The sequence below is a fragment of the Lemur catta genome, chromosome 9, assembly GCF_020740605.2.
Source record: "Lemur catta isolate mLemCat1 chromosome 9, mLemCat1.pri, whole genome shotgun sequence".
NCBI lineage: Eukaryota > Metazoa > Chordata > Mammalia > Primates > Lemuridae > Lemur > Lemur catta.
In genome coordinates, this window is record NC_059136.1 from 18,002,921 (window position 1) to 18,025,661 (window position 22,741).

Here is a 22,741-nt window from a genome sequence, read left to right on the forward strand (position 1 = left end):
CTCCATCATGCACACATGGGCAGAATTAGAAAAGGAAACATAATTCTCTCCATGGAGCTTGTTTGGAAATAAATTCAAGACACTTACGAGTTCTTTCTTCTTCATGCACTCCATTATAATTGCAAACAGCTGATGTGATTGTGTCTTGTTGTAATTAAATGTTTTCTGAATGGTAACTAGAAGCTGATCCCTGAGGGACTCATTTATTATCCTGCTCAAAGGAAACACAAAAGAGAACAAAACAAGGCAAGTTAAATCTGTACATGAATAAGTCAGACATCTCTATGTCCATCTGGTATCTTTGATTTGAGACTTTGCTGTTGGAGGGCTTCCCAGCATGGGAGACAAAAAGTGACCATAGTCAAACACGGCATGCACACTTGTCCTAAACTCTATCTAGCCTTGTTGCAAACCTTCTAAGGGAAAATGAAGATGGCAGGGAGGGTATTGCATCAGAGAGAGAATTCCTCAGAACATCCTGCTCCTGACCGTTTCCCCATGTGCTGGCCTTGGGAAACGGGAGAGGGGATCTAGCAAATCTTGATGATTTAGACATGCTTGGAACGTCTAAGCAGACCACTCCAGGTTTTCTCCTTGGCCCTGCAGGGAGGCCATTCCGTACCCACCCTTCCCCACACATCAGAAATCCTACCCGCCTTCTTCACAGTACTTGTGTGCAAAGGACAGGATGTCTGAGGCTCGTCCACTGCCATCACAAATCACCACAGGGACCGGAGGGTCTTCTCGAAGGTATTCCAAGACGATGGAAACCACATTAGGGCCCCCTTCCACCACGAGGCCCACGAGGGGCACACCCTGCCCCAGTCCTGCAACACAAACCACATTCGAGGTTGCACCAGTGTACTGCAACAGCACACCGCACCCTCCACTGGCCTATTTTAATTCCTGAAATGCCATGAAGAGTAATAACGTTACGGATGCTCCAAGTGGCAGTAGTATTTACCGAGGCTGGAAGGAATTCAAGCACGTGATGATGGTTTTCATTCTTGTATTCAAACCCCATATTATGGCCTCAATGGGAAAACCAAGACCTCAAAATCCTGAAAGTTCTCGCTACCATGTGGTTAAACTCCATGTAACTCACCTGGCCTATGGGCTGCCTCAAGGTGAGCTGTGAGAACCATTAGAAAATGCTTCTTGCTGAAAATATACCTCCCTCATTGCCCAAACCCAGGGTCTGAAATTCTTCCTTGATAGCTGTCCCCTAAAGAATCATGCAGTGAAAGGGGAACAGCCACCAGGAAGCTCGGTTCAATTTCTGGCCTCTCCCATATTTGCCTTCTGACATTGGGCCAATCACCAAACCGTCATGAGCCTTAGGCGACCATCTGTAAAAGGTGAATAATCACAGTGCCTCCCTTACCTCCTGAAGGAGCAATATATAAAATACAAGAACACATTTTGTATATGCTGTTGTTGCTGTTGCTTCTGCCTCCAATGCCTGGAATAAGGCAGGGTGTGATCTTGGAGGCAAATACGTGGACCACTGTTATCCTGCCAGTTAGCGACTTGTTCCCAGACTCCTCCCTCTGACTCTATCAGATAATAGGACTGTTCTAGAACACAGTAGGTGCAGAACCAGCAGGATGGGCTGGGAAGCAGGAGGTGGCAGGAGGATTCTGGAAAGGGAAGGAAGGGGGAGTGGAGACAAATTCGCCTACTTCATGATTCTGCCCCAAATTGGCCATGACACAGTATATGCTCTGAGCCTGTTTCACCAGGTGTCTGTTAGTTGTGATGGAAATTAGCTGATTAACATTAACAAATGGCAAGTAAGAGAAGTGTCCCAGGTTTCACAGTTCTGAAGGGCTTCACATAAAACCTGCTGGCACAGGTTATGAGAAGATTCAAGAATTTCAAGTGGGAGGATTCAGAGTGTCTGGTTTTCTTCCACGAGACATTTCTGTACTCTTAAATATTTGGAATTACTCTGCTGTCTCCGAGCAGAATAATTACAGTTAAGTTCATTTCGGCAAACGTGCACTGAAGGTCTCTGTCGTGCCAAGCCCTGGCTGAGAGATCCTCGACAAATGGACCAAGATGACCCAGACTCTGCCCTTGAGATTCCCACCCAAGCGAGGCTTGATATTTTAGATTTTCAGGAGTATGGTGGCCAATTCACCTTCTTTTCTAGAAACAAAATAGAAGTGGTTCTTCTTGGCTTAGGCTGGACTCCCTGAAGCTCCATGCTGTGGGAGGTGACGACTGAGCACCCCTTTGCTGTCCCTGCCCCACTCAGAGCCCTAGGCAAAGGATGACAAAGGGAAGCCCACACGTCACACGGCCAGGTGAAGGGAGGCAGTGTGAAAACTCACAAGTCCAGAAAATTTCAAGATGTGAGAACAAAAAAAACTCAGTCATCAATCAGCTTATCCATCAAGACCTGGTTCTTGGAAATCCACAAGTTTTCATGATGGGCCACTCCCATTCCGCACACTTGTGCAGCATCACAGTCCCTTACATTGTGCTTTACAATGACCATTTTCCAGACCTACATTGTCTTCCAGAAAAACCTCACCAGCAATGGTAAAAACAAAACACCCTTCAAGATCATTTAACAATTGTTTGACAGTAAGAACTGTTGAAGTATGAACATGTTCCAAGAGATTATACCAGTTATTTTAATTCAAACCAATTGTTATCATTATTTCCTCTGGGTGAGGTTCGTTCCTTTCTCGTTCAACCTCAGCATTCTTCTGACGACATCAGCGTCCCCTGAGGGCTGGGCCACCCAGACCGGCAAGGATGATGCCCCATCAGGAGCACGTGGCTCCTGCAGCCCTCTCCAGAGATGTCCCCACCTGGCCATCTTAGTCTGGGTGAGAGACCCAGAGCTACAGAAACATTTAATGGTCACCTAACACTTATCAGCTGATAGAAGGAATCATCCTAAGTCTTTTGAGAAACTAAAAAAAGATAACAACGGTAATCACAGGGAATGTGAACTACTAGGCAACATGGTGGGCAATGCTATCACCATGGCAACCACTGCAGGGTTGTTTCTTGTGCCAACTTGTGAACTTGGGGCAAAGCATCACCACATGCTTAATGGATGCGGTTTGGGAGGTGGCTGAGATAAAGGGTCTAGGTAAGTCATTTTCTGTTGATCTAACGTGAATCAAGGGTAAAGCTGTCAACGCCCTTGGGCAGCCTCCTCAGCCCGGCCTCCGTGGTGGTGGCCTCACCCAGCGGTAGTGCCGGGGGCCCTCGCCAGCACTTACTCGTGTTGATCTTCTGCAGGGAGATGTGCTTCTCCAGCAGCCTCCGCAGCCTCACCTCCGCGCCGTACTTGCCCAGGGTGCCGTTGTCGGCCAGGATGAAGTGAGTGTGGGAATTGTTGAGCACAGAGAGCTTACTCAGAGGGTTGGACATGGTCTGGTACACTCTTGTTACCTGACAAAGTGCACAACACACATCAGAGCTGCAGAACTTAGACCAACAGGGGAAGCGAGCGGAGTACATATGTCTGTAATGACTGCACTTAAACCTACCTTCACTTCTCTACCCTACCTTTTGAAGGTTTTCTTTGTGCCAATTGTTATATTAAAATTTAAAAAATAATTATTTTAGATAATGACAACCTAGTGCTTGCCCTCCTGGGCATTTATTGCAGAGAAATGAAAACTTATGTTAACACAACTTCCTGTACACAAATGTTTATAGTGCTTTATTTGCAACAGCCAAACTAAACAACCCAGATGTCCTTCAACAGATAAATGGTAAACAAACTGTGGCATATCCATACCATGGAATACCACTCAGCAATGAAAAGGAATGACTATTGATACACATGACAACCTGGGCAAATGTCCAGCCAACTATGTAAAATTTTTTTTAAAAAGTCAATTCCCAAAGGTTACATACTTTATGATCCCATTTATAAAACATTCTTGGAATAGGGGGCAGATTAGTGGTTTCTAGGGGTTAAGGAGGAAGCAGAGGAGGGAGGGAATTAGGTATAGGTATTAAAGGGGCAGGAGGGATCCTTGTGTTGATGGAGATGTCCTGTACCTTGACTGCATCGATGTGAGTATACCAGTTGTAATATTGGTTGTAAAGCACGATATCACTGGGGGAAATTATTGTTTCTTACAACTGCATCTGAATATACAATTATACCAACATAAAGACTTTAATTTCAACAGCTTGCCAATGTCTACAGAGAAAGCACTTACATCCTTTCCAATCAGGTCTTCCTTATTCTCCACGATGCCCCACGGAGCAATCCCTATAGCGCAAACCCGGCCTCTGGACTTGGAAGAGTGGTCTTTCAAGGCATCCCCAACGTGGCTGATGACACCTGTGAGCAGCCACAAGAAGTCATATTTTAGGCCCCTCTTCTCCCCATCATAGCACCCTTCGTGAACTTTAGGGACACCTGATCTGAGCCCCTACATTCCCCATAGAACAGGGCTGAGACACACTCATCTTCATTATTGAAACAAAGTACACTGAAAGTCTGAGCTCATAACAACTAGCAATCCTGCATAGAAAAGGGAAAAACCAGAAACCAAAGCAACTGTGCCAGGATTTCCTGTACAAGGTTCCCAGACCTAACAATGGAAGTGACGGGGTCTCTTTGGCTGTCCTTGTCTACCTTCAGCTAAAGTTGAGAGCCAGACTGCCTGGACTGTTTCTTAACCTCTCTATTCCTCGGTTTCCTCTCCCATAAAAACAACAAAAGGATTGTTGAGAGGTTAAATGAAGATGGTGCTTGTATGTGGCTCAGTTCAAGGAATAGCACAGAGTGGGTGACCCAGAAATGTTGACTATTATCAGTATCATTATTATACTTCCTGAGTTTTTTTTTTAAAAAATAATAACAAAATAAAAGCTACTTTCACTTTTGTCATAAATATGACCAGGTGGCAATATGTCTTGTTTTTCACCTTTAATTATTAGGAAGCTCTTTGGGGACCACAGTGAGTTCTGGGTGGTACATTTGCTGTGAGGGAAAAGGTCCTCTCTTACCCGTGCTGACACCCCCGGTGAAGATCCAGGCCCCAGTGGTCATGGCAGCCTTGATCAGGCCTTTCCCAAAGACCTGCTTCAGCTTGGGCTGCATCTCAAAGTTCTGGAGGCCTCCATGCACAGATATTAAGAGCTTGGGGAGTTCCAGCTGCCAGTCTTTCACCATGAGATGGAGCAGTGAATCAGGCTTGGTGTCATAGGATACACGGATATACTGCAAAAGAGTGTATGACACTCAGCACCTGTTCTTGGTTTTGCTTCTTGTGTCAAAGAGGAGCAGGCCTGTCAATCACATCCAAGCAAGAACTATCTGGCTCATCTCTCCTTCAGCGAGTCTGTGGCCAAGTGACTTAAAGGAGCTTTGGAGAGGATTGTCAGCTTTAGCAAATAAAAATACAGGATGCCCAGTGCTACGGTCTGAATGTTTGTGTTCCCTCAAAATTGACATGTTGAAACCTAATTCCAAATGTAATACCATTAAGAGATGGGTCTTTAGGAGGTTATTAGGTCATGAGGGCAGAGCCCTCACGTATGGGATTAATGGCCTTATAAGAGAGGCCTGAGGGAGCTTGTTCATCCCTTCCACCATGTGAAGATGGAGCAAGAATTCGCCATCTATGAAGCAGAGGATGAGCCCTCACCAGATACCAAATCTGATGGCGCCTTGATCTTGGACTTCCCAGCCTCTGGAACTGTGAGCAATAAATTTCTGTTGTTTATACATTATCTAGTCTAACGAACACATTTTGTTATAGCAGTTGAACAGACTAAGACACTCAGTTAAATTTAAATTTTAGATAAACAATGAAAATATTTTAGCATATTTTATTAAATGCAATAAATCATACAATATTTGTGACATGCTTGTACTAAAAAATTATCCATTGTTTGGAATTCAAATATAACTCGGTGTTCTGTATTTTATCTGGCAACCCTAACCTTGGAGGAATCAGTTCTGAAGCTGGCTCAGCTAGAACAATGGCCCAAGAAGTAGGAGAAGGACGTTGTTGAGTGAGTGGGAAAGGGGGTCATAGGCTCACATCTGGACTTGACCTTCTCCTCAAAGTGAAGGAGAGGTTAATAATCCCCAAATGCCTTGGTCCCTGTGAATTGCTTCTTTGTGTCCATGCCAATATGTAGGGTGCAATTCCGGAAGACTGTATATTGTGGTATGTGGAACACAACTGAATTTTATTTGAACAATGATGGTGGGCCAGTGAAATAAAATGAAATTGCAAAAAGTTTCTGACTGGGCACGTGGGAGTATTATTCAGAATTAGCTGGAAGGGATCATAGTGCTGAAGCCCCCTTTCTCTGGCAGGGCTCACCGGAAAGGCAGAGGGCACTCCCTGTTTGTATGCAAGTGTGAGGGACCTTGGTCTTTCTCAGGCCAGCTGAGTGCACGCCGGGGGAGCTGTGAACAGACTCCCACACACATGTAAGGGGGAAAGTATTTCCAGAGACTCCCAACACATCTAAGGGGGTTTGCAGGTCCACAGTAATTTTTTTAAAAAAGAAATTTCTCTCTCAATACTGGAGATGGAACAATGGGATATGGTTGCAAAGTTGGGCCGGAGCCTGGCTTGTGGATTCAGAGCTTTGGTATGGATTCACAGGATACTACCTGCTCTTTATAACAGTGTCCAGCTTCTAAGTCTCATGGCTAAAAAACCATGTGCACCAATATAAGTCTTGGTATTGCAATGAAATATCTGGAAAGGTTGAGCCGCAACCCTGAAGAAGACCCAGGTATCTGCGGTCTGGGGTCTGGGCGACCGGCCTCTGATGCAGGCTGTGGTCCCAGTGGCACCATGTCTGAATGCCCCTCTTACCATGGCTTTATTGGAGTATCCGCCTCCCTGGAATTCAAGAATCCCGTAGGAATCTGTCGGGTAGCTCTGGGTGTGTTTGGTGACAGACCATTTCTCTGGCTGAGCATCCACCTGTTTGTTTTCCTCTTCATTTTTGCTGGGTGTCAGACTTGGCAGAGGGGGAATGTGCTGACTGGTGAACTGGCCACAGCAACACCTGAAAGCAAAGGAAAAGCAGGCTCTTTCTACAACATTCTTCTCCTTTCCTCTTCATTACCAAAGATAAGTTAACCTGAACAGTGAGTTGGGCCCAAACAGGGGCATATTAACCCCTTAGTTATCCAGCTTGATTAGGGACCACAGATGCCCCTTAGGATGGCCTTTTTCAGATAATCAATGCATATCTACTTATGTACCAGTCTATTTTAAACACATTTGATGGTTGCCCTTCTTTACTGGACATATTTTAACTCTATCTTGACAATGTCAGTATGGCCATTGCAAACTGAAAAGTGTGACCAAGTACAAGTCATGCCCTCCAAACACAGAGTTGACTTTCTGGGATTTTTCAATATTGTTGAACTCTTCTGTTGCTTACAAAAACATTTCTCTCCCCAAGTAAGAGCTGGGGATGGCATCAGCTTTTGGACTAGAGAGGATGTTTTTCCTGGGTGTATGTGTGATGTGGGCATGTGTGTGATGCACGTGTGCAGGGGCCCTTCTGGGACATTTCTCCCTGCTTCTCTGGCTACTTTATTGGTGGTGTGGGCCACCATTCCAGGTTCTCCTTCACTTCCTCCCTCCCTCTCTTTCTCTTTTTCTTCCTTTCCTCCCTTCCTCCCTCCATCACCCCTCCTTTCTTTCATTTAATTAAGATAGAATTTTATTGAGATAATTCACATGCCACACAATTGACCCGTGTATATGATTCAATGGGTTTTAGCATGGACAGATATGTGTAGTCATCACTAAGCCAATTTTAGAACATTATCCTCCCCTCACAAAGAAACTTGGCACAGTTTAGCTATCGCCTTTTTGTCCCCATCACACAGACACAAGCAACCACAAATCTACTTTCTGTCTCTGTCCATTTCCCTGTTACAGACATTTCACATAGGAATGGAATCATACACTAGGTGGCCTTTTGTGACTGTTTTTTTTCACCTAGCATGTTTTTAAGGTTCATCCATGTTGTAGCATGTGTCAGTACTTCATTCCCTTTTATGGCTGAATAATATTCCAATGTATGAATGGACAAACATTTTGTTTACCTATTTATCATTTAATGAACATTTGGGTTGTTGTACTTTTTGGCTGTTATGAATAATGCTGCTATGAATATTTGTGCACAAGTTTTTGAGTGGACATGTGTTTTCATTTCTCTTGGGTGTGTACCAGGAGTAGAATTGCTGGGTCATATGATTACTCTATGTTTAATCATCTGAAGAATCACCAAACTGTTTTCCAAAGCAGCTGCATCATTGTCCATCCCCACCGGCAGCGTAGGAGGGTTCTGATTTCTCCACATCTTCTCCAACACTGGTTATTATCTGATACACTGATCCTAACAATCCTACTGAGTGTGAAGTGGTATCTCATCCTGGTTTTGATTTGCATTTCCCTGATGAATAATGTCAAGCACATTTTCATGTGCTTATTGACTATTTGCATATCTTCTTTGGAGAAATGTCTGTTCAGATCCTTTGCCCATTTAAAAGCTTGGGTTATTTATCTTTTTAATAATTGAAATGTAAGAGTTCTTTATATGTCCTGGATACAAGTCCCTTATCTTATATATAACTTGCAAATATTTTCTCCCATTCTGTGGGTTGTCTTTTCACTTTCTTGGTAGTGTCCCTTGAAGCACGAAAGTGTTTAGTTTTGATAAAGTCCAATATATTTTTTCTTTTGTTGTTCATGCTTTTGGTGTCATATCTCAGAATCATTTGCCAAATCCCAGGTCCTAAAGATTTACCCCTATGTTTTCTCCTAAGAGTTTTATAGTTTTAACTCTTACATTTAGGTATTTGGTCCACTGTGAGTTAATTTTTATAGTTATTATGAGAGAAGGGTCCAAATCCATTCTTTTGCATGTGGCTATCCAGTTGTTCCAGCACCATTTGTTGAAGAGACTGTCCTTTACCCATTGAAAGGTCTTTTCATCCCTGCCAAAATCAATTTGCCATAGGTGTATGGGTTTATTCCTGGACTGTCGATTCTATTCCATTTCTCTATATGTCTATCATATGCCAGTACCATTGTACTTTTATTACTGTAGCCTTCTATTAAGTTTTGAAATCGGGAAGTGTGAGTCCTCCTACTTTGCTCTTTTTTTGTATATATAAAGTTGTTTTGGCTATTCTGCTTCCCTTGAAAATTCCATATGAATTTTAGAATCATCTCTTCAATTTCTACAAAGAAGTCAGCTGAGGTTCTGATAGGGATTAAATAAATTGCCTTGGCTTGAACCTCCAACGCAATGTTGAATAGAAGTAGCGAGAGTGGACATCCTTGTCTTATTCCTGGTCTTAGGGGGAAAGCATCCAATTTTCCTCATTAAGTATGATGTTAACTGTGGGTTTTTCACAGATGTTCTTTACGAGGTTGAGGAAGCTCTCTTCTGTTTTTAGTTTTCTGGGTTTTTTTTTAATCATAAAGGGTGTTTGGTTTTACCAAATGCTTTTCCTATGTCTGTTGAGACAATTGTGTGATTTTTGTTTTATTCTCTTGATGTGATGTATTACATTAATGATTTTTCTGAAGTAAATCAATTTTGCATTTCTGGGATAAATCCCACTTGGTCATGGTGTATAATTCTTTTTATATATTGCTGGATTTGGCTTGATAGTATTTTGTTTAGGTTTTCTGCACCCATATTCATAAGAGATATTGATCTATAATTTTCTTTTTTGGAATGTCTTTGCCTGCTTTTGGTACCCATGTAGTACTGATCTCATAAAATGAGTTGGGATGTATTCCCTTCTCTGCTATTTTCTGGAAGAGTTTGTGAAGAATTGGTCTTTTAGAATTCGGCAGAGAAGCTCTCTGGGCCTGGGCTTTTCTTTGTGGGTAGGTTTTTTTTATTATTATTATTACTAATCCTATCTGTTAATTTCTTATAGGTCTATTCAGATTGTGTATTTCTTCTTGAGTCAGTTTTTGCAGTTTGTGTCTTTCTATGAATTTGCCCGTTTCATCTAAGTTATCTAATTTGTTGGCATACAAATCATAATATTCCTTTATACCCATTTCTATTTCTGTAAGGTTGGTAGTGATATCCCACCTTCATTTCTGATTCTAGTCATTTGAGTCTTCTCTCTTTTTTTCATCAGTCTACCTAAATATTTGTTAATTTTGTTGATCTTTTCCAGTAACAGCTTTTAATTTCAATGAATTTCTCTATATTTTTCTATTCTCTTTTCTATTAATTTTCCATTTAGTCATAATTTCCTTCCTTCTAATTGCTTTAGGTTTAGTTTGCTCTTCTTTTTCCAGTATCTTGTGATGGAAAGTCAGTTTATTCATTCAAGATATTCTTCTTTCTTACTATAAGCATTTACAGGTATAAATTTCCCTCTCAACACTGCTTTTACTGCATCCCCTAAGTTTTTTTTTGACAGAGTCTCGCTCTGTTGCCTGGGCTACAGTGCCGTGGAATCAGCCTAGCTCACAGCAACCTCAAACTCCTGGACTCAAGTAATACTTCTGCCTCAGCCTCCCGAGCAGCTGGGACTACAGGCATGCGCCACCATGCCTGGCTAATTTTTTCTATATATTTCTAGTTGTCTAGCTAATTTCTTTCTATTTTTTTTAGTAGACATGGGGTCTCACTCTTGCTTAGGCTGGTCTTGAACTCCTGAGCTCAAACAATCTGCCCGCCTCAGCCTCCCAAAGTGTTAGGATTACAGGTGTGAGCTACTGCACCCGGCCCTGCATCCCCTAAGTTTTGGTGTGCTGTGTCTTCATTTTCATTTATCTTAAAGTATTTTTTGATTTCTCTCTTTTACTTTTTCTTTAATCCATTGGTTATTTAGGAATATGTTATTTAATTTCCACATATTTATGAGTTTCCAATTTTTTTTCCTGCTATTGATTTCTCATTTCTAATTTCATTTCATTGTGGATGGAGAACATATTTTGTATTATTTCTATCCTTTTATATTTATTGAGACTTCTTTCATGGCCTAACATATGGTCTATCCTGGAGAATGTTCCACACGCACTTGAGAAGAATGTGTATTCTATTGTAATTGCATAATGTGCACTACAGATATCTGTAAAGTCTAGTTGGTTTATGGTGTTATTCAAGTTTTCTATTCCCTTGTTGATCTTCTGTTAAGGTCTTGTAGCCATTATTAAAAGTGGGGTATTGAAGTCTCCAACTATTATTGCTGAATTGTCTATTCCTCCTTTTATTTATGTCAGTTTTGCTTCATGCTTTTTGGTGCTCTGTTATAAGGTACATATATGTTTATATTTGTTATAACTTCCTGATTCATTGATCCTTTTATCATTATAAAATGTCCCTCTATATCTCTAGTAACATTTTTTGTTTTAAAGTCTATTTTGTCTGAAATCAGTATAGCTACTCTTGATTTCTGTGGTTGCTTCTTGTGTGAGTGAGGCCTGGGTGGAGGAAGGAAGCTTCTACATCTCAACTGCACTTAGGACTTAGCCTCAGCAACAGGTAGTGGGAGACAGGAGGAGAAATCCTGAAGTCCTGCCCCTCCCTGGAAGAAAGCCCTCTGACTGGGAGCCAGGGGAAGAAGGAGCCCTGTGTTCTTGGCTGCAGAAGTCTGGAGTGGAGTCTCCATTTTGCTGAACTGGGAGAGGGGAGGGAGAAAACTCTCTTGGTTCAAATACAACAGACTATAGTCTTTCTTACTGAATTTTTGTTGGCTTTCTCAAGTACACATCTCTTTACTTGCTGTTTGCCTTTGGGACCGTTTCCAGAGGCCTTTAAATGGTTGTGTTTTTTGTTTTTATTTTCATTCCAGACTTTTTTGGTCCATGCTGGAGAATGCATGGAGCTCACAGAGGAGGCGTATGTGTGAGTCCTGAAGCACCTTCTGCCCTCTCTGTTGCCTGGCTATCTGGCCACATGGACGACTGCAGTGCTGGCAGGTATTCCAAAGGGCTGGTGCAGATAGTTCCCAGGATGGCCTAGTGCCATTGATATAAGGAGGGACATTTTGGGAAAACAAAGGGAAGGCTTTTGTGACCATTGACATTGTCCTATGATGGCATTTCTTACCTTGGGGGGTAATCACTGGGGTTCAAGCAGGGAGACAAACCAGGGGGGCGGTGTGTGGGAGTGGGCAGCTTGGAGATATGGGGGGACTGTGACTGTATGTGTCAAACAAATTTGAACCAGGTGATCTCTAAGAGTCTTTGTACCTCTGTGTCAGTGATCCTATGTGCATGAATTTTATATTGGATGAATGTATGTATAAATTATGTACCCCACCTTCCCCAAACTCAGCCTCATAGCTTTGGCCCTCAGATATGAGGCGTTGTAGCTACATTCATCTCTGATTGCCTGCATAGAAGGCCTCTCTTTAGCTTGTAACATGCATTTTCATGTAGGTGAATGAAATGGTTTAACTTTTTGTTTACAAGTTAAACCCTTTAATAATATATCTAGCTCTCTTAACCACTCAGATATTTCCTGTGATAAAAATTACTTTTCATCTAAATACACTATGAAACTCGATTGATGAGGCCCCCAAAATATCCTGGAAACCTGTTTAAAACCCTCAGCTCCTTGATTTTGCTAATACTAAGAGAAATGCTATAGTCTCATGTGGTTATAAGAGTTCACATTAGGTTGAGTGGTGGATAGGAACTCTTTTCTGAGCTATTTTCATACTAACAGAGGAGCTTCTTAGCCCAAGTGAGTCTTTGGTTAATGACTTCCATGGGGAACAGATTCTGGCCACCCTTCGTAACTCTTCTCCCCCCTCCCCCACACACTAGAAGAACAGTTGCTGGCAACTGGTGGACAAGCACTGGTTTGGATGTCTTAATTACGGCTTCCAATTTACCTGTTAGGGTCTTTTGTGCTGGGAATTACAAAGATACATTCCCGTTTGCAAAAGGTTCTCTCTATCCAAGCTTTCTGACCCTGGAAGAGAGAGAAGTGGAAATTAGACCGATATATTCCCAAACCATCACCCAAATGTATTCTTACACCTTTGTAAAGTAATATGCCATGAACAGGAGTCTGCCCATAACATCAGAATAGTCACCTCCAAAAATGGTGGATGTAAATCTTTAAGGATCTCAGCTCTGGTGCCTCTTAAGAGAAATGGCTTGAAAGTATGTATTTATGGTTCCCATTTGCAAATTTTATTTTACTTTAATTTTTTAAAGGTCATCTTGGCTTCAGATATGGTTTCCATTCTGAGCCCTATTTCATCCACATCCATCTGTCAAAGATCTGTTTTGTGCAAGGTGCGGTGCTGGGTACTGTGGGGACTTCTGAGCAGATAAACTACAAAGCAAATGTCGTTCACCACCTGGAAATGGCGGGGGAGGGGTGGAGATAGCACACGCTGAAGTGGGCAGGCAACTTGGGAGGGAAACTCCCCGCAGAGGCCCCTGCTGTGCCGGATGTGCCACCAGCCCTGCTGGCTTTACCCTACATGGCCCTCTGGTCCTTGGTCCCCAGGAACACCTCACATGGAGGAGCCTCAGCGGGAAGTGATCTGTCCTGCCTTGGAAGGGCCCAGTTGGGCTTGTCTCCCAGGATACAGTCAGCAGGTGGCAGAGTGGGGAGAGTCTTCCCACGGGTGGTGGTGGCAGGAAGGGAGCAGGGCGGGTGCCTCGAGGTTCCCTGGTGCTGTGCGTCAGGAGGCAGGTGGAGAGCCAGCATCCTTCCCTGCATCTCCCTGAGGCCCGGCTCAGGGTGTGTTTGTGGTGTTTGTACATGAGTGATGTGTGCATGTGTGTGCTATATGTGTGTGTGCTATAGCATGTGTGGTCTGATGTGTGTGTGCGTGTGTATGTGAGTGGGTGTGTATGTGTGTGGTGTGCATTTATGTGTGTGGTGCATGTGTGGTGTGTCTGTGGGGACATACGTATGGTGTGTGTCACATGTGTGGTATGTGTGTGGGGTGTGTGTGTCTCTGGGCATGGTAGCAGGGTGGTTGGCAGGCGCAGGGAAATGGAGTGGCTTAGCATTCCAAGCCCAAACAACACCGAGTGATCTTAGGGAAACCATGGAGGGCTGAGCCTCATGGCCTCGGCCACTTTTTCCACAGCTGCCGTGAGGAACGCCACAGTGTGACCTGCAACCAGGGCAAGGACCTGAGGTATCCAGTGGGACAAGGCTTGATGCTGCCCTTCTGGCCATCCCCACCCACCCAGGCAGCAGTGCTGATCTGGGGACTCCCTTGTCTCTGCAGAGGTCACCTCCTTGGAGGACCATAGTGACAGCTCAGTGTCATGAAGGCCCTCTTCATCAAGGTCACATCAAGGGGCCAATGCCTGATTTGTTGCTCTACGAGAGTCCTGGCCCCAGGCCTGGCTATGCCTAGACAGGACCCAAGAATCCCACCCAAACCTGGCCTTTCTGGGGAGATCCCTGAGTTGGTTGGTCACTTGGTTCTTTTTGGATAACAGGAATGATTATATTAATTCAACACTGTACACTTTTTTCCTCCAAATAATTTAATGACTGCTTGAGGATGACATTGCTGGCTCAGAGGTTGGTGCTTTTGTGCTAAAGAGAGGAAAGCAGGCAGGATTGGCTTAGGGGAGAAAGCAGGGGGCGGCAAGCCTCTGAAGGCCCCTGCCCAGCCTTCTTACGTGGGATGTTAGAGCAAACAACAAAATAGCGAAGTACGAAATATCGAGGCGGAGCATTTGCTGCCTGGAAAGAAAATGTGCTTTTCTTTTTGCATTTCATGCCTCACTTCTCAGAGAAGCTGGGAGAGCTTTTTTTGGTGTTGTTTTTTTTTTTTTTCCTTTAAGGGTCACAGTATTTAGATTACATGCCAACTAAAGACAACAAAACTCTAAACAAATATTGAACTCCCATGAATAGGTTACTTTTTCAGAGACATAAGACACCAATCTTGAAACTGCTTTCTGTGTATTCCAGGACTGAACAAATAAATCAATATATTGTGGTCACTGGAGCTGAGTTTCTCACTGTACAATCATGAAAAGTGGGGAATGAACCCTGTAGCACTGGACTACGACTGAAGTTATCAGTGTAAACTCATGGTTTGTAATATATAGAGACAGATATAAAAACAGATACAAATGTATATGTGTACTCTCTCTCTCTCTCCACACATGCACCCCCCACACACACACAGATATAACCTATTGTGTTAGGTATCTATTGCTTAACACAACAAATTGCCCCAAAACCCAGTGGCTTAACACAAAAAACATTTATTATGTCACAGTTTCTATGGACCAGGAATTGAATGAGGCTCACCTTAGCTGAGTGCTTCTGACTCTGGGTCTCTCGCAAGGATTTGATCGAGTTATGGGTGGGGACTGTGCTAAATGAGACTGAGAGGGATTCATTTCTCAGCCCCCACGTGGTTTTGGCCCCAGACTCCCTCAATTCGTTGCCACCTGAGCCTCTCTACAGGGCAGCTCACAACACGGTGGATGATCTCATCGGAGTGAGCAAGCAGAAGAGGAATGCAAGACAGAAGTCGTGGTCTCTATAATCTAGTGTCTGAAGTTATAGCCCTCCCTTTTGCCATATTCTATCATTAAGAATGAGTCACTCAGTTCCTCTCACACTCAAGGGGAGGGGATTACAAAAAGCATGAATATCAGGAGGGCCCCGTGGGGCCACATGCCTACTGCACGTACTCGTGTATGTCTGTTTACACACACAGTTGTGTGTCTCCTAGCTCTATCCACTGCAAGGGCTTAGCAGCAATAACACCCTGATAGCAATGACACACCTGGAGCTCAAATGTTGGTTTCTAAATATCATTCTCTACTAAAAAGGAATCGGGGCTGTTTGGAGAAATGACAGAATCCAGGGCTGGGACAGGGAAGTATAAGAAGGACCTGGAACATCTTGTGCCAGAAAGTAAGGACTTGTTTACTTTTGACATGGGAGCATGTCAAAAGAACACAGGATCCACTTGAAGAGGTTTCCACCAGCTTTATCTGGGATTATTTGAGATTGAAAATAAATGATTGCAATAAAGAATTATAATCCTTTGACTTAAATAATAACCCATGAGTCCACACTGATACAAATACATACATAAATAAATACACAGGGGACAGGGAAAGATCTTTCTTCCAGTGGAATGTCACCTAATAAATGTAGAAGGAATGACGGAAGCAGAAAATCACCATTTGGCAACCATCAAGAATCTTTGATGAATGCTATAAAAGTAGTGGGTAAAAGTTCGAAGAGTAACAGTATGTTACATAACCTCCAAGTATCTCCCATAGATATTTATTAATCACAAAGGGGAAATTAGTAACTTGACAGTGGGGAAATCTGGGGAAGACCACCTAAAACAAAATGCATATCACCAGTAATAGAACAAATATTCATCACAAGGCTCCTGATGAAATGCACAGAGAAGAACAAAAGTGCCAAAAACGCATAACCTGAATCTAGTCAGGAGGAAACACCAGATAACCCAAACTGAGAGGCATGCTACAAAATAACCAACCTATACTTCATGTCCAGGCAATGAAAGACAAAGACAGACTGAGGAAAGGTTCCAGAAGCTAAAAAGACATGACCTTGAAATATCCTTCCTCCCCTTTCCCGCCCTGCCCCTTCAATCCCACCCCTCCTTCTCTAAGCCCCACCCCTCCCTGTCTAAGCTCCTCCCCTGGCTCCCTAGGCCCCGCCCCCTCAGCCCGGCAGCCTCCTCCTGCCCTATAGACCTTTCCCTCCTGCTCCCTGTCAATCCTGCTAGGATGAGAAACAAGCGAAGGGGCAGGGCCCAGGAAAACTGGCGCCAACATGTCGTGGGAAATGAGAAAACTGGAATGCCTTGAGCTCCTAGGCTCAGGCCTCACATCATCAACAGGGGAAAGTGCCACCTGCCCTGCAGGATGTGATATGAATACTCCCAGGTGGATGAAGAAACTGGGAAAGCAATAACATGCCCCATGCTCTTGTGAGTAGGTCTGTTCGGTCACAGAGTGTTTAAACGCCTCCATCAAGGGAGCGTCCCATCTCCTCCTTGCTGCAGGGCATCTGTGACTCCTCTTTGGTTATCCACCATGCATTTTGTCCCCAAGCTCCGCAAAGGAGGGCTTTTCAGCTGCCAAGAGCCAGCCCTTGCTGGTGGCTCTGGGCAAGTGCAGCTGGCATCCACAGCCCACACCATGCTGAACTCACTTCCTTCTGCTTCACTGAAAAACTGTTTTTTTCCTAGTAAAAATGCTAGCATGTGACTAACTACTTTCCCTGGGGGGAGAAAAATGCTTTGCTTTAGTGTTAACCATTAGTTTTTGTAAAAGTTTATGTAAGGGAGTAGCCTCAGTTCAACATGGGAAATTACTACTGAGTCCCCAGAAATGTTCTAGAACCTACTGAGGATAAACAAGAGGAATAGGAGCCACTCTGCCTGTGGTCTCTATTTTGGGAAGGAAAACATACAAATTGTGCCCTCCCTCTGCTCCAGTCTCTGCTCAAATGTCACCTCTTTAGGCAGGCGCCCTGACTCCCCAACCCCTGTGTCCCTGCTGTCCCCACAGCTCATCCCCTGCTTGCCCCTCCCTCTCCCCTCCTCAGGAAGCCACAGAAGCCGTAGCCCTCCGTGTATGCTATATCCCTGTGCTATTCCCTGCATGCCTGCAGGAGTGCCTGGCAAAGGCAATGTCTCAATGTCTCTTAATGACTCAATGAATGACTAAATCGCCTGATGGGATGGCGCAGTGCCCCGCTCCTCGGCCCTTGCCAGCGTGCCTACAGCAGCCAATGCCTAGACCCTGCATTTGCCCAGCACGGCCACACGCACAGAAGGAAGCCACCAGGCTGCCCAAGGAGAGTCACTGCGCACCGTGGGGAGCAGCTGGGCATCCTGGATGTTGCTCAGAGGCAATGGGGCGGATGAAAGGCAATGGGTGGAGGGCCCCTGGGTCATGCTCCCGGAGCTGAGTCGTGCCAAGGTTATAACAAAGGGCCACGGCATTGTCGAGCTGAGACTGCCCTGACTCCTTACAAATTAGTCACACAAGTTCCAGAGCCACAGTGACTCCACTGCGGGTGAGACCCCACAGGTGCCACCCAGTGTGTTCCCCTAAACCATGTCTTTGTGAAATGAAAGGAGGGCAGGGCCTCCTGTGGTTCATTTGTAAACCCTTCAGTGTCCCCTAGTTAGGTTAGATATTACCCACTCATGCAAAATATTCCTATCCATCAGAAATGGTTACTTTGAAAGCCTTCATGTGGGATGATAGAATCGCTGACATTTGGGGATTAAAATCCGACCCACAAGAGCACTCGTCCTGGCCGGGAAGCCCATCCACCCAATCTGAGTGCAGGGACAGTGAGGTCATGCTGGAGGCCGACCGCTGGCACCACCACCGTGCCCCCCAAGCCCTCTGAGCTGTGATTTTCTCATCTCTGAAATGGAAATGGCTTTGAGTGGTTTTGAGCCTCAGCTGAGATAACATTTGCAACAGTGTGTAGGAGGCACTAGATTTAGATGGAATCCTGGTCATTCTCAAATGACCTGTCTTCTAAAGACCCGGTGATTTTTTTCATCTGTGCTGGGGACCGTGTGTCCATGATGGGCCCTTGGGAGGTTATGGGAAGGAAGTCCAGGAAGAATGGGCTGAAGAGCACGGGAACGGGTCTGCCATCTCTGTGTGTCCATTTTTTTAAAGAAAGAAATATCTGCTGCAAACATGGCCTAGGAACCCTTTGTACCCTCTGGGTGGTGGCCGCCCAGGTGTGCACTGTCATATTGCTCCCTGGACTTTCATGTAGATTTAGAGTGAGGGGCTGAGGCAGTGGAGACAGTGAGTGTCAGGCCCTAGGGGAAGTTTTGCCCTGACGGGGAGCCGAGAACTGCCGGGAGCCGGAGGGACACGCAGAGTAATGGCAGGAGCTTTAACAATCTGACCTTCTAGAATGTGTTACACACAGATGGGGATGACTCGAACAGGATGAGTGCAGGAGGGTACGGGGAACATCCTGGAGAAGGCTGGGGAGGGGACAAGGATGGGTCTTTAGGGGCAGGCTGCAAAGATAGGCTGTAGCTTTGGTCTGGGAAGACATGGGGGAGGGAAGTGGCTTTCAAACATAAGAGCTGGTTTACTGCTAGGCGAGTCTCTGTTTACTCAATGCCTTGTTTCTTGGGCCAAAATTAACAGCAAACCCCACAGTGAAATGACTGATGTGTGGACCAGTTTAGCCAGGAGAAACTGCTTGTTTCGTGTGTATATTTAGAGCAGACGACTCAAACTCTCATCCCACAGCTGCTTGTGGCCCACACATGGGCTTGGTTTGACCTTTGCAGAAAAGGTACAGTTAGCTGCCATTGTAAATCAAGAGGGAGATTACGACTTCTGTCTCCTATTGAAAGCCCTCGGGGCATGGGAACGCTGGCTGGCGTCCCTGCACAGCTGCAGGTGGCTGTGGGTCCTCACGTCCACACTGACAGCCTTCTGGGACCTGCCCTTGCCTGGCTCCTGAGAACACCTGTGGGTACCTGTGGGCCCCACCTGGGGCAACACCTGTGTGCCTGAAACTCCCCATTCCAGAGAATCAAACAAGCTTCCAGCCACAGCACTGGCACGAACCACCCATGCGTGTGTGCACAAAAGATTAAAACCCACAATCATTCCTTCCTGCTCCACCCTCCCACTCACTCATTGGCTTTTTGGCTACAGTGAACAATGCTGTTATGAAGACATTTTTCTTTTTTAAGGAAATACCGAATAAGGCTAGGAAAAAAGGAAGGAAATTCATTAACTTGTTAATTTTGTGGTTGTGGTGGGGGATGCAGAATTTTTCTTTAATTTCTTCATGATCCATGTTGTGTTTTTAATTTTCTAAATAAAAAGATAGTTATTTAATAAGAAAAACTTATTTTAGAGGAGAGGAAAAGGAGAATGTATCCAGGGCCACCCAGCTGATACCAGGAGCCTGTGAGTCCAGAGTCTGTCCTGGCTCCTGGAGTCCAGTGTCACAGTCACATCCTTGGTATTTCTGCAGTGTCACCAACATTTACATTTTCCAATAATACTGCTAGTTGCCATTCCATCATCTTGGATTTACGCATATTTAAGCTGCAATTGCAAATAATGGAATCATAGCGCATGTCTTTAAGGTTAACAAGTAGTTTTCATTAAGAGCAACAAAAAGATCACAGAAAGAAAGCAAGCCTATGAGAATTCAAACAGTGGATTCTGTCCAAGAGTTTTACTGTTAGAGTGCGAGTACGTGCCCATTTGTTTCTGGTGTTATCACTGCAGTTGTCATTATGGGATTTACAGGCCAATCGCGTAAGATAACACCTTAATTCAGGGTGGTGCTGGCCAGACAGCAGGAGCCCTCGCCTCCTGCCAGGCTGCCCTCACTGCAGGTAACGGGGTGCTGACTCTTGGGGAGAAATCAGGGTGTTACTAGTTAGCTCTGATGTAGGGCCAATAGTCAAATCGGAGAAACAAAACAGAACAAAAAGATGAAAAAGGAGGGCCGCAGTCCAGACACTTAATTATACAGGCCGGCTACACGGATAGCCGCTGGGGTTATGCTTCCAAGTCTTTGATATTTGCTCCTCATTTCTTACTACTGACAGAAAAGATCCTGCCTCCCCCCCAGGTCCCACAGACAAAGAGAAAGACTCTAGACCCAAAGTGACAGGCTTGTGATATCCTGCAATAAAAACCTGTGGGATTAACTCACATAGCTACTTCCCTCTGACCATTCACAGGAGGACAAAGTGGGCTGTGTACAGTAATATCTAAGTCCCCACCCTCGAGAGCTACCTTTACACTGGTCACAGACAAGGAACACAGGTGGTTCATCTGCTCAGGGCACCTGCTGAGCCTGGGGGAAAGAAGCGACTGTCACAGAACACCTGGGGGGGCCGTGGGGACAACTCAGTCCAGGCTGCTGGTTGGAGGGTGGGAGGAAGGGAGGGAAGGGAAGGCAGCGAGGTTGGCTTCCAGCCCCAGCTCCGGCAGAGCCAGAGAGCTCCTGCAAGTCACATGCCTCCTTGGGTGTCAGACTTCTCTGTGCCCCATTCGCAGGATCACATAAAGGTAAGCCAGGCAGGCACTTGTGAACACAAGCTGCGCTTTGCATATGTGTATGGCCCCTCTTCCCTGGCACAGGATGGGACCCTGGCATGGCCCCTGCTCTTTGGGATAACGTTGTTGGAGGGGGAGGTGACCAAGGACATGCCTTACTCCAGAACCTGCATCACCCTTCAGGCATCTTCTTCTTCCAATGCCAGAGACCTACACCAGGTCAGGGTTGCCACCTCTCCCAGCATGCCCCCCAGGTGCTGAACGGAGCTAGCATTCCTCCCTCTCTCCTCCCCGTGGACCCATGATGGATACCTTGAAAACGACAGGAAATAAGTCCTGGCAAGGACGCAGAGAAGTTGGAAAACTCGTCCATTGCTGGGGACGTAAAATAGTACAGCCACTGTGGAAACTGGTTTGGCAGTTCCTCAAAATTAAATATAGAATCACATGATCCAGCAATTCCACTGAGTATAATTCCCAAAAGAATTGGAAGCAGGTTTCAAGAGGTATTTGTGCACCTGTGTTCAAAGCAGCATTATTCACAACAACCAAGAGGTGGAAGCCAACCGAGTGTCCACCCACAAGTGAATGGATCAATACAATGTGGTCCGTACATGTAATAAAATATTATTCTGCCTTAAAAAGGAAGGAGATTCTGACACATTACAACATGGGTGAACCTTGAAGACATTATGCTAAGTGAAATAAGCCAGTCACAAAAGGGCAAGTACTGTATTATTCTATTTATGCGAGGTACCTAGAGTAGTCAAACTCATAGGCACGGGGAATAGAGTGGTGGCTGCTAGGGCCTGGGGGGAGGCAGAGGCAGGAGTCGTTTAATGGGTACAGAGTTCAGTTTTGCAAGATGAAAAGAGTTCTGGAGATGGGTCGCACCACAATATAAAAATACTTCACATAAACTGTACACTTAAAAATGGTTAAGATGGTAAATTTTATGTTGTGTATATTTTACCAAAATTGAATTTTTAAAAAAACTCCTGCTGTTCCAAGAGACAATTTCTATAATAGTGAAAATGTAGCTGTTGGGCTCCACTCCAGACCCTGACTCAGAATCAGGACCTAGGAACGAGCATTTTCACAAGCCTCCTCGTGATTCAGGGGCACAGTTTGAGATCCATTGCACAGGCCTCATGCAGCTTCCTGCCGCCGGCCAGGCCTCCCAAGCCAGACCTCCCGAGGAGCTGTGAGTTCGCTGTGTTGGGGAGATGAGTCAGAGGAAAGGCCTGTGATGGCAGTGCTGGCACCTGGTCCCCAGGGCAGGAGGTCGGCGTCTGCTGACCAAAGCCTGATGGTAGAAGTGCTTGGAGGCTGCTGAGCTGGCTGATACAGGGGATCCCTGTGCTATGGGGGGGGGGGGCGGGGGGACAGGCAGGCCAGAGTTAGGATGAGGCAAGCGAAGCACTCACCTCTCAGTGCCAAAAGTTCAGTGATCAGGATAAGTAACAATGCCACATTTAAAAAAAATTAATACCAAAAATCCATGATGAACACAATATCAAGATTTTAAAGACAGGCTGTTGTTTGTCCGACAGCCTTGCATTATTGGGCAACAGGCGCAGTCATTTCCAATCAGCTCACAGTTCCTGGGTCACGCGGCCAGTGTGTCCCCCACTGGGTGGGTGTCTGAGGGTTGACGGGGGCATGCCAACATGTTGGGCAATGCTCGGCTTTATATATAGTCATGTTTTATGATTGTGGGGCTCTAA

At 45.1% G+C, this 22,741-nt stretch overlaps 1 protein-coding gene and 1 long non-coding RNA gene across 2 annotated transcripts in view; both read right to left on the reverse strand.

Moving 5' to 3' along the window:
• Window positions 1–17,341, reverse strand: part of TRPM1 (transient receptor potential cation channel subfamily M member 1) — a 64,471-nt gene extending 47,130 nt beyond the window's left edge. The window contains exons 1-8 of the mRNA XM_045560842.1: window positions 17,253–17,341; window positions 12,848–12,927; window positions 6,825–7,020; window positions 4,993–5,206; window positions 4,197–4,321; window positions 3,243–3,414; window positions 653–827; window positions 88–211 (exon numbers count right to left, since the gene is read on the reverse strand). Of these exons, the coding sequence (XP_045416798.1) occupies window positions 88–211; window positions 653–827; window positions 3,243–3,414; window positions 4,197–4,321; window positions 4,993–5,206; window positions 6,825–7,020; window positions 12,848–12,927; window positions 17,253–17,255 (1,089 nt within the window). The 5' untranslated portion in view covers window positions 17,256–17,341. The remainder of the gene's footprint in view (window positions 1–87; window positions 212–652; window positions 828–3,242; window positions 3,415–4,196; window positions 4,322–4,992; window positions 5,207–6,824; window positions 7,021–12,847; window positions 12,928–17,252) is intronic.
• A 2,609-nt stretch (window positions 17,342–19,950) lies between these two features.
• Window positions 19,951–21,385, reverse strand: LOC123645023. Its single transcript, XR_006737369.1, has 3 exons — window positions 21,327–21,385; window positions 20,751–20,811; window positions 19,951–20,048 (listed from the first exon to the last, which is right to left on the reverse strand). It is a non-coding gene; the product is annotated as an uncharacterized LOC123645023 (long non-coding RNA).
• Window positions 21,386–22,741: the final 1,356 nt, after the last annotated feature.